At 45.1% G+C, this 12,257-nt stretch overlaps 1 protein-coding gene across 1 annotated transcript in view; it reads left to right on the plus strand.

The window, feature by feature from the left end:
* Positions 1–2,663: 2,663 nt before the first annotated feature.
* EHD4 (EH domain containing 4) overlaps positions 2,664–12,257 on the plus strand; it is an 85,235-nt gene continuing 75,641 nt past the window's right edge. The window contains exon 1 of the mRNA XM_047766614.1: positions 2,664–3,030. Within this exon, the coding sequence (XP_047622570.1) occupies positions 2,795–3,030 (236 nt within the window). The 5' untranslated portion in view covers positions 2,664–2,794. The remainder of the gene's footprint in view (positions 3,031–12,257) is intronic.

Consider the following 12,257-nt stretch of genomic DNA (forward strand, 5'->3'; position numbering starts at 1 on the left):
GGGGCCACAGCCTCGGCATGGGGAAGTTCCCAGGCTAGGGATTGAACCTGTGCCACAGCAGTAACAATGCTGGATCCTTAACCCACTAAGCCACCAGGGAACTTCTATATATACTATTTTTAATAGAATTTTTTTAGAGAAGTCTTAGATTCACAGCAAAATTGAATATGAATTACTGAGAGTCGCCATGTATCTGTTATTCCTCCAACACAGCCTTTCCCGCTATCAACATCCTACCCTATTAGCATCCTGCATCAGAGTGCTGCATATGCTACAATCAATGAACCTAACCTACCCTTACACATCATTATCACCCCAAATCCATAGTTTACACTAGGATCCGCAATTGGTGTTATACATTCTATGGATCTGGACGAATGTATAATGACATGTATCCACATTTATGTTATCATACAGAATTATTTTTAACTGCTCTACAAATCTGTGCTCTTCCTATTCATCCTTCCCTCCTCCCTAACCCCAGGCAACCACTGATCTTTTTATGGTCTTCATAGTTTTGCCTTCTCTAGAATGTCATATAGTAGCAGTCATCCAGTGTGCAGCCTTTTTAGATCGGCCTCTTTCACTTAGTAATATAGATTTAGGTTTCCTCCATGTCTTTTCCTGACTTGATAGTTCATTTCTTTTCATTTTTTATTTTTTATTTTGTCTTTTGGGGCCACACCCACAGCATATGGAGATTCCCAGGCTAGGGGTCCAATCCAGGCTACAGCTGCCAGCTTACATCACAGCCACAGCAACACGAGAACTGAGCTGAGTCTGCGACCTACACCACAGGTCAAGGCAACGCCAGATCCTTAACCCGCTGTCAGGGATCGAACCGGCATCCTCATGGATGCTAGTCAGGTTCGTTAACCGCTGAGCCACAACAGGAACTCCTCATTTCTTTTTAGCTGAATAATATTCCACTGTCTAAACATACCACAGTTTGTTAATCCATTCATCTAGTTAAGGACACCTTAGTTGCTTCCAAGTTGGGACATTTAGGAATAAACTGCTGTAAACATTTGTGTGTGGCTTCTGTGTTGACATAAGTTTTCAACTTATTTGGGTAAATACCAAGAAGAGCAATTTCTGGATCCCATGGCAAGAGTATGTTTATATGGGTTTGTGTTTTACGTATTTAAAAAAACATTGAAGCCTTTACTTTTTTGTTGAGAAAACTACCTTTTTAAAATAATTTTTCTTTTATTTTAATTAGGCTTTTCCCTTCCAAAATTTTACAAATCTTCAGTAGCTTCTGAAGTAGTAGTTCTCCTTCTAGTAGATCTGTGGTCTCATTTTGACATTTCAGTCTTTGCTTTATTTTGACATAAAGCAGACATCTAACTTCATTTTCTCTTGGCTTTCTTTTCACTTGCCTGGTTACATATAGCTCCTTCTAAATATTTTATCCACACAACTCTAAAGAAGTTCCCATTTTACAAACAAGGAAACAGAGGCAGCGAGGAAACTCATTGCATTTAAAGTCACATAGCCATTAGTTTATATAGTCAGGATTCAAACCTAGTTCTTTTGATGACAAATCCTGTTTGCTCCACACAGCTTTGGTACTCAAAGTATGATCCATGGAAAAGCAGCATTGACAGAACTGGGAGACTATTAGAAATGCAGCCTTGGGTTCCATCCCATACTCTGATTCAGAATCTGCATTTCTATCAAGTTTGACAAGCACTGTAGTGCATCCTCTTTCCCCAAAATAAAGGTACACAGAATCACCTGGGGCTGCTTGTCGAGCTTCATTCCTCCTCAATGTTTTAACTCAGAAGGTCTGGGGTGATGACAAGAAATCTGCATGTTAACAAGCATCCGAGGTGCCTCACCACCACCACACTTGAGAAACGCTCTAAAACAACAGAGAACTATTCTAAAATTGTAACCCAGGGTACCAAAAATGATGGCTGATTATTTCTCCTAATTTCAATTTAGATGTGTCCTTTTCACCTGAAAAAGAGATTGGCTAGAAGGTAGCAGTAACTCTTTTCATGTCAATGTGTGGAAAATAGATTGTAATCATGAGGATGATGACTAAATCTTCGATTTTACAGAAAATTAAAGAAAACAAAGGGCAAAAGGCCTTCGATGGAGCCAGAATTTAGTAGAGGCAGCTGTGGATATGTAGGAGAACCATCTACCTAGGTAGATTGAGGCTGCGTACCTTACTTCAAATTTTGTCAATTATGAGTCTTCACAACTAAAACGAGGTTTATAATAACCTGCCAGTGGGTAGAAAGAACCTGTTTGTCAACTTTCTGAACTTTTGCCCCTAGTATCGACGTCCATAGGGCTGCGATGAGTAAACGCTCCGGGAGACTAGGCAGCCTCTGTAGCCTTGTTTTCTACCAGCTCAGATTTGCCCGGAAGCCGACGCCACCTGGCCAGAGGTGGAGCCCCGGCGACCCAAGCAGGCCCCTCGGCGGGTCAGTCTGTGCCTGAGGGTTCGAGAAACACCCTCTGCCCCGCCCAGTCCTTCCGAAGGTCTCCGTCATCAATAATTCATTAAGAGCCTCCTCTCCATTGGCTAGCGCCTCCACCCGCGCTGGCAGCGGCCCAATGAGGAACGAGTTGAGAGAGCTCTTCTGAATAGTGAACGAGCTCCCGTGACGTAGCGACCAGGGATTGGCTAAAACGGCGGGAGGCGAGACCAGTCCGGGCGGGCGCAGTTAGGGCAGCTCGGTGTTGCCGGGGAGGGTCGAACCCGGAGTAGGGTCGGAGCTCGGAACCGGGACTGAGAGGGCGAGCGCGGGGCTCGGACGGGTGGACCGGCGTCAGGATGTTCAGCTGGATGGGACGGCAGGCAGGCGGGCGCGAGCGCGCGGGCGGCGCGGACGCCGTGCAGACGGTGACGGGCGGCCTGCGCTCGCTCTACCTGCGCAAGGTGCTGCCGCTGGAGGAGGCGTACCGCTTCCACGAGTTCCACTCGCCCGCGCTGGAGGACGCCGACTTTGAGAACAAGCCTATGATCCTGCTGGTGGGCCAGTACAGCACCGGCAAGACCACCTTCATCAGGTAACCGTCCCCGCCCGCCTCTCACCCCTGCCTGGACCCGTCTCCCACTACCTAGGTGGAGACGGTCCTCCCCACGTGTGTGCGTGTTGTCACTAGCCTTTCGCCGCCCTCAGACCTCCTGCTGTGCCCACTTTTCCCTTGAAGGACCCCTCTCGTAGCTGCTTCTTCCTCCAGCATCGGCGTGACCTCAGGTTCCCTGTCTGAGTGCTGTGCCCGGGTGTCCGAAGCCCCGCCTGGGGCGCGGCCTCCGGAGTAGGGACTGGCTCTTCCTACGCTGCCTGAAGGGTCCTCGGAACTCCTCCGCGAACTCTGAGCCCTCCTTCCTTGCTTTTGGAAAGGCAATCCTCTGGCTAGCTTTATCTTGTCACCATAGCCCGGGGACCCGGGAAAGGGAAGGAAAGCAAGGCTACAATAAGCACTTTCCTGATGAGCGAGTGAGGCCCAGGGCTGGTAATGGGGACAGAGGTGTGGGATATCAGAATGTGTTATGAGTCAAACTGGCAAAGTTAAACCCCTAGCACAGTGCCCGGCGTATAACTTTTTTGAATGAATGAATGAATGAATGGAAACAGAGAATATTGCCCGCCCCCTTCTCTTGCAGTTCTTCCATGCTGCCCCCCCACCACGGGGTTGGGCGTTGGGAGATGGGGTAGAGGCCGCCTTGATCCTACACTTGCACAGCCTCCCTTTATCCTGCCACAGGAAGTTAGCTGTGTGGAGCAGCCGCGCCAGCGCTCAGTGGAACTAAGGGGGAGTGTCATGTTACTATTCGTTAGTTTCCATTTCTTAGATGGGTCATTCTCTCCTCCCTCGCCCTTGACAACTGAAAATATTTGTCATGCTTGCTGTGTCTCTAAAAGCAAACAATTACTGTGCATGCCTTGACAGTTCAAATCATATAGTTCCAGAAGTGATTTTTGATGGGAAATAATTTATGTGGAAACAGATTGCCTTTTGAAGAGACTATTTTATTTTTAAAGCAGCTGTTATATTAACACTAACTTTCTTTGGTTGGGAGACTTATTTTCCTGGTTTAAACTCTGTGTCAGTTGAAACAAAGTGACTGATCATTTAATTTAAGGTTTTGGCCCAGGGCTTTTGAAATGGTAACAGTCTCTTCATTGATGTTCAACAGGTGTTCAGAAAACTGCAGCTATATTTGGATACAAGCCATTTCTATTTAGTAGCGGCCTCTTTTCCTCCACTCCAGTGACCTAAATAGTTCCTACAAATAGAGTAGTTGTCACTACAGAAAATATGTTCAATCCAGGTCTGCAGAGATATTATGAATGAACTCAACAAAGCAAATATATTATATTGAAATAGAGTTCTAGACAGTAAATTGAATGTGAAGAAAATAATTTTGAAGTGCTTTATTTGATACTTATTAATAGGCTGAAAAGAATATTAACTGTCACCTCACCAACACTCAGAATGAACCATAGGAATATTACAATAATTGAAACCTTGAAAGATGATAGACACTACATTTAAGATCTCTATAATACTAACCAGTTTTTAAGTATATGGGCCAATGAAGTGTTATGACCAAGTAGTACAAGAGGGGGAGGTGGACCTACTCTTGGAAATACACAGATAAAGGGTAAGAAGGTAGCATTGTTATAATTGTAGTCTCAGACATTAGTGGTGGCATGTTCACAGCACCCCAGGTTGTTCTTCCCTCTGTCCTTGTGGTGGGGGCTTTATCATGTGGTCAGGGAGCTGCTGTTGACACTGCTAATCTGGATGTGATGTGGCCCTCTCTCTGCTCCCACAGACTGGCTAACAAGCAAGCCTGAGGCAGGAGAACAAATCCACAGGAACATGAATTGATCTTTTTTCCCAGTTTACTATTTCATTATATTATTTCCCACTCTTCTCTTTGTTTCATCATTTGGGGGAGTTTTGTGGAATAGCCAAGCATAGTTTGAAGAAAAATTTCAAGATCTGGCATCTCCATCCAAATGAACCACTTCTCAGGAGGCAACAGAGACCCATGTGCAACATCAGGGTGAGGAAGGAGTTGCCTTATCCAGAAGTCACTTGCTCTGAAGACCTTCCCTGGCTTAGGTGATTTTGTTGTTAGGCAGCAGGCACAAAAGCAGACTTCCGAGGGTAGAAGAAAGTCAGGACAGAAAGCTTGGTGAGGCACCGGAGACCTGAGTTTGGTTTCAGAGTGGAGCTGGGAGGAACCGTGTAGCTTCTGGGAGGAGAGCCTCAATACAAAAAGGCAGCTGTCCTCTAGAGTCCTGCACTGGCCCGGGGGAGCAGAGGTGTTGGCCTGGTGCTGACCTTCCTGGAACATGCCTTCATCCATGTCTATGTTTTCTCCGAGGCTAGTCTGTGCCTAGGTAGTTTGCTTCTAGCCGCTGAGAACTGAAAGCTCATATTTGGCCATGGGGTACACCTATCTGCATTGTCAGAGATTCCTGCACATCCCAAGAGGTCACTGGTCACACGGGTCCTGCACTGATGTAGAGGGGAACTTCTTCTCATTGTAAAGCTACCCAGCAAGGCCTTTGGTGTACATTCCACACCCTTAATGAAGCCATACTCTTCCTTCCTTTTGACCGATATTTGGGAAGAACCCTAAGAACCTCCCTAAAGCACAGTGAGCTGTTCATCAAGGGTGAGGGAATTAAGTGTGTGCTGTGGTCTAATGAAGAGGCGTCCTCAATTGGGTGGTTGAAAAGCCTGAGTGTCAAGAAACTATGCCCACTCCTGCCCGGAAGGTCACCACGATGGTCCCAAGGGGAGGAAGAGGATGGGCGGAAGGAGCGTCTTAATGGACTCCCCTCGCATCACAAAGCTGGCCCAGAACTTCCGGAGATGTGTGTCAAAGTGTCTTTGGGTAGAATCAGAACGGCTGATAAACCTATTGTCTCACTGACACTTTTAATTCTCAGAAGACAGAGAATGCAGTGGGAGGAATGGTTGGTGCCCTGCCTCTGACCAGTAAGAATTGGCCAGAGCAGGAGAAGACATGCGCAAGGGGGAAGTGGCCATGTCATGGTAGATTCTTTAACAGCCAAGGAAGGCTGGATATATTGGCCAGGCTTATATCCAAACCCCAAGGAAAACAGATTTCAGAGTTTCCCACCGAAAATCCCTGGCCCAGGTGCTGTGAAGGAGGTCATTTCCACTTAGAGGATGCGAGGTTCACCAAAAATCAATTCAAACTGCACAATTGCAACTTCTGATTTTTAAGAGCACCACTTTCTCTCTTCCTCCTACTCCTTGTCTTGTTCTCTGAAAAAAAAAAATTATTCTAATGAGGAAAAAAGAAGGAAGTCAGTCACTCAAGAAACTATATAGACTTTAAAAGGATAGAGACCAGGAGTTCCCATCATGGTGCAGTGGTTAACGAATCTGACTAGTAACCATGACGTTGCAGGTTTGATCCCTGTCCTTGCTTAGTGGGTTAAGGATCCGGTGTTACCGTGAACCGTGGTGTAGGTCACAGATGTGGATCGGATCCTGCATTGCTGTGGCTCTGGCGTAGGCTGGCGGCTATAGCTCCGATTTGACCCCTAGCCTAGGAACCTCCATATGCCGTGGGTGCGGCCCTAGAAAAGACAAAAAGACAAAAAAAAATTAAAAAAGAAAACAAATAAAAGGGTAGAGACCCAGGCAATTAGGCAAGAAAATAAATAGAAGGAATGTAGATTGGAAATGAAGAAGCAAAACCATCCCTATTCTCAGAGGCCATCATCTTGTAAATGGAAAAGCCTAAGGATTCAGGAAAATTCTTAAAAAAAAAAAAAGTCTTTAACAAGTTCAGCAAAGAATCAGGACCTAAGATTAATATACAGAATCATATTTCTATACACTTAACAATGAACAATCTGAAAATGAAATTAAAACAATTCCAGGAGTTCCCACTGTGGCACCATGGGTTAAGAATCCAACTGCAGCAGCTCAGGTCACTGCGGAAATGTGGCTTTGATCCCCGGTACAGCGCACTGAGTCAAAGGATCTGGTGTTAACCACAGCTGTGACTCGGATCCAGTCCCTGGCTGGGGAACTTCCATATTGCTGTGGGTGTGGCCATAATTGAAAAAAAAAAAAAAAGAAGAGGAAGGAAAACAATTCTGTTTATAATAGCATCTAAAAGAATAAAATACTTAGGAGTTGATTTAACAAAAGCAAAACTTAGGCACCAAAAACTGCGAAACTTCGTTGAAAGAAATAAAAGAAACCTTTTTTAAAAAAGGAAGACATTGCATGTTCATGAATTGGAAGACTTAATATTTTTAGAATGGGAAGTTCCTGTCATGGCTCAGTGGTAACGAACCCGAGGAGTAACCATGAGGAGGCGATTTCAATCCCTGGCCTCACTTTCTTTCGCAGTCATGGCTTGGATCCCGAGTCGCTGTGACTGTTAGGCCAGCAACTACAGCACCGATTCTACCCCTAGCCTGGCAGCCTCCATGTGCTGCAGGTGTGGCCCTAAAAAGACAAAAGACAAATATATATGTGTGTATGTATACATACACATATATATTTTAGAATGGCAGTACTACTTAAAGTGATCTTTAGATTGACTGCAATCCTAGCAAAAATCCCAATTGCCTTCTTTATAGAAGTTGACAAGCTGATTCTAAAATTCACATAGAAATGTGAGGGATCCACAACAGCCAAAACAATCTTGAAAAACTCATTGAAATTGGAGTTCCCACAGTTTGATTGCAAAACTTATAAAGCCACAATAAATAAGACAGTGTGATACTGGCATAAGGATAGACATATAGATAATTGAATAGAGTTGAGAGTCCAGAGATAAGCCCATACAGCTCTGATAAATTTGTCTTTTCAGAGATTCTAAGACAAATTCAGTGGGGAAAAAATACTCTTTTTAACAAACAATGATGAGACAACTGGATATCCATACTGCGAAAGAAATAGAGAGTGACTTCTAATGGGTACAGGGGTTTTTGTTGGGAGGGGTGGAAATGTTCTGAAATTAGTGATATTAGTTGCACAACTTCGTAAATATACTAAAAACCACAGAATTGTGCCCTTTGAAAGGGTGAGTTTTGTGGCATATGAATTATATGCCAATTAAAAATGTAAAACAGTTGAGTCCTTCAATATTAAGCATCCCATGATTTAATTCCTGTAATTCTACAATTAGTGCCAGTCAATTAATTTCTGCATCAGTGTGTAATAATTTAAAATAAAAATGGATGCCAGAAATAAAACAAAGACTAAAAAGTGGAAATAAGCTGAAAGAACAAAGGACAAAAGGAACTAGAGTAGGCAGGAGAAAAGGGGAATACAAACAGCCACCATACCATCCCTATATTTTTTCCTTGTATATTCTTGTCAGTATATAAACATGTGCATTCTTCATAACACTCGATAGTAAAATGAAGGTATGTTTTCCTAGCGAATGTTTGATAAAGTAATTATGCTTTCAAACTTTAAACATTGCTTAAACATAGCATTAACAGGGAAAAGGGAGCCAGGGCTTCCACACACAAAGCTGAGAACAGGGTTTGTGGACAGTATGAAGCATTAAGAAGCTGGAGTGAGTGGACTGAGAGGGCAGAAATACCTCAGGCAATTGAAAAAGACTTTTTAGGTATGATAAGAACAAGAAAAAGAATCAGGAAGTGATAGGCCCACTGCTTGGGACCCTTGCCGTAACAGTAACAGAAAGCAGAACTACTCAGCTATTATTTTGCTTCCTCTTTTTCTGTCAAGGAAAATGCTCCAGAGATGGCAGAAGGGAACCCAGCCCTGTTTGAGATGGTGAGGAACTCCCCAGGGCCTTGCAGAGGCAAGACTCAGTAAATACCTGGGTGGAGGGAGGGTTGGGAGGCCTGTCTAGGAAAACTGGCAGTTGTGCTCAAACAACTGTGGTGATTTGTAAGAAACTATGAACAATATGAAAAGTATCAGAAAATTGAAAGCAGGCCAACGTCTGAGTTTTCAAAAATGGGGCCTGGGGGATAGATTTTGTTTAAGGACAAAGCTCTACTTCGTTCCTTTGATAAGCTCTAGATTCCATTACTAAAGAGAAGTATAGGTATTCACTAGAAGGCAGCCTGATTCATTTATTTAAAAAAAAAAAAATGGAGTTCCCTTTGCGGCGCAGTGGAAATGAATCCGCCTAGGAACCATGAAGATGCGGGTTGAATCCCTGGCCTTGCTCAGTGGGTTAAGGATCTGGTGTTGCCATGAGCTATGGTGTGGGTCGCAGACACAACTCGGATCCCACGTTGCTGTGGCTCCAGCGGAGGCCGGCAGCTGTAGCTCTGATTTGACCCCTAGCCTGGGAACCTCTATGTGTCGCAGGTGGGGCCCTTAAAAAAAAAAAAGAAAAAACTATTAAGGAAACACTGGGACCCGGGTGGATGGTTCTCACCCTCATTCAGATGTTGGACCTCTGGAAATCATAGTCTTCTGTGGTAAATACCATGCCCTTTACAGATCTCTCTGAAATACTGAAACATTTGACTTTTACCAAAGAATAAACTATATTTACAATATACCCTATAAGATCGTACTGACCCACCCTAGCGTTCCTTTGCTCAAATAATATTGAGTTCAGGGATGGGCCCAGCCATCACAGACTATTGTAAGAATCAAGCCATGAGGGCTCTGGGTGACAAGAGCAGTGGATGACATGGGAGCAGGTTGGGAGACTGAAAAAGGCCTCCCTGAGGACACAACCTAAAAGCTGAGCCCTGAGGAGTGTGCCAGAATTCACTGCCCCAAGGAGACAGGACAGTGAAAGTGATAAAGTGCCAATGATGAGGCCCAGGTTTGGGTAACCGGGAAGGTGGTCGAGCTTCTGATGAGATGGGGACACAGGATGGCAGGGGGGCATGCTTTTGAGTTTAGATTTAAGCTTAAGTGAACACCCAGGTGTGGAGCCCATGAGGGGTTGGACATATGGGTATGGAGCTTGTGGAGATGCTGGGGAAAGCATCACCAGGGAGGTGGAGTAATGCCAGGGGAGGATGGTGGTCCAGAGCCATCCTAGGGCTCTTTGGGTTGCAAGTGACAGAAATTCAACCACAAAAGCCTTTATAAAAGGTCTGTGTGTTCCCATGAAACTGATGGGGCCAGAGTGTGCTAGCTTCCGGTTGGGCCTAGAACCCCGTCTCAGCTCTGCTGCCTTCCTCACTTTGGCTTCCTCCTCAGGCAGTGGGTGGGCAGGTGGCCCCCTCCAATTGCAGACCCACATTCGGCCAGCTCAGCAACCCCAGTGAGGAAGAAAATAATCTCTTCCCCCATAGTTTCAGCTAAAGTCTCAGGTTTGAGTTTCATTGGCTCGACATTGACCACATCCTGTCCCAGAACCAGTCCCTTAAGCCAGGGGAATGAAGTAGCCATGCCTGGAGTGGGATATTCAGCCCCCAACCCACATGGACTAAGAGCGGGGAGAGGTGGCCCCTTGGGGTATGGCTGTCAAAAGGGGAAAATGGATGCTGGACAGGTGGGACAAGAGATGGCCCCCACAAAAGCTGGGGAAGGAGAGAGGGGTGGTCAGATGATTCTGGGGAAAAAAGTGAAACCGAACCAATGGATTGGAGCCATCAGGAGCCAGGGTAACCTCGGCCAGTGCTGTCCATGTCAGTAAGTGGTGGTGATGGAAGCCAGATGGTGGAGGGTTGAGGAGTGAGTGGGAGGTGAAGCGTCAAATATAGAAAACTCTTAGCAACTGGCACCGAAGGGGAGGAACTGTGTCCTGGTCACAGGGATTCTGGAGATTTGGCTGAGGAGCATGACCTTAGCAGAGTTAGAAGTTGATGGAAGGGTCTGGGAGGGAGAGCAGCTGATGTTTCAGAAGCCCAAGAGGAGGAGGGATAGAGGACCATACAGGGCAGGCTGAGTGTGGTGGCATTGGTGGTGGCAGTCAGCTTGGTGAGACACCGTGGGTTGGCTTCTTGTCCACTCATTGCATCATCTACCTAACAAACAACAGTGGTGCCAAAGAATTAGAAGAAATGAAATCTAGATGCTTCTAAAAGATACTCAATATACTTGGCAACACTTGGAAAATTATGCATCAGAAAGCTCTGGTTCCTGGATCTGTCTTCAGATCTGAATCACCCAGAGATCTTCTGAAACAGGTCCCAGGGCCTCATCCCAGACCTTGTGAATTGCTCTTTCTCTGTTTTGTTTTGTTTTTGTCTTTTTGCCTTTTCTAGGGCCGCTCCCGCGGCATATGGAGGTTCCCAGGCTAGGGGTTGAATCAGAGCTGTAGCTGCCGGCCTCCGCTGGAGCCACAGCAACGTGGGATCCGAGCCGCGCCTGCAACTTACACCACAGCTCACAGGAATGCCGGATCCTTAACCCACTGAGCTAAGGCCAGGGATCAAACCTGCAACCTCATGGTTCCTAGTTGGATTCGTTAACCACTGAGCCGCAATGGGAACTCCAGAATTGCTCTTTCTCTGGATGATACTGAGAAATCTGTTTTTATTTTTATAGACTACCTCGCATGATGACTCTTAGGCAGCATCCCCCAGGAAACTTTTGGGAACTGTTGCTAGATGAAGGTTCAGTTAATGGAACCGTGACAGTTGAACTATCAAGCCTGAAGAAGGAGTCTCCTTTTGGTGGACTTTCCATGCCATGTGGTCCAAGCCCCATCTGTTCACATTTTTAGCAGATGACTTAGATAAATCATGATTACAAAACTAGGGATTATGCAATAAATGCAATTTATTAAGTAGCCTTTTTTTTTCTTTTTTCTTTTTAGGGCCTCACCCATGACATATGGAAGTTCCCAGGCTAGGGGTTGAATTGGAGCCATATCCGCTGTTCTATGCCACAGCCACAGCAGCTGTCCGATTCAAGCCACACCTGTGACCTACACCACAGCTTAAAGCAACGCCGAATCCTTAACCCATTGAGTGAGGCCAGAGGTAGAACCCACATCCTCATGGATGCTAGTCGGGTTCTTAACCTTTTGAGCCACAACAGAAACTCCAATAAACAGCCTTTTTTTACTTAGTATGATGTGATGAACGTTTTCTTCTATCATTAAGTTATCTTCAAAAATAACTAATGATGGAAGTTCCTATTATGGCTCAGCTGTAGCAAATATGAAATGTGGCATATAGAAGTTCCCTTTTCAGAAAAATTTTTCCAAAATAGACTTCCACAAAGGAGTCTAATATGAGGATCAATATTTCACTAAACTGTTGGTAGAATTATTACTATTAAAGAGAAATGAATATGATAGGAAAAATTTCTTTGAGTTTGCTTTT

The sequence above is a fragment of the Phacochoerus africanus genome, chromosome 2 (genome assembly GCF_016906955.1).
Source record: "Phacochoerus africanus isolate WHEZ1 chromosome 2, ROS_Pafr_v1, whole genome shotgun sequence".
Lineage (NCBI taxonomy): Eukaryota > Metazoa > Chordata > Mammalia > Artiodactyla > Suidae > Phacochoerus > Phacochoerus africanus.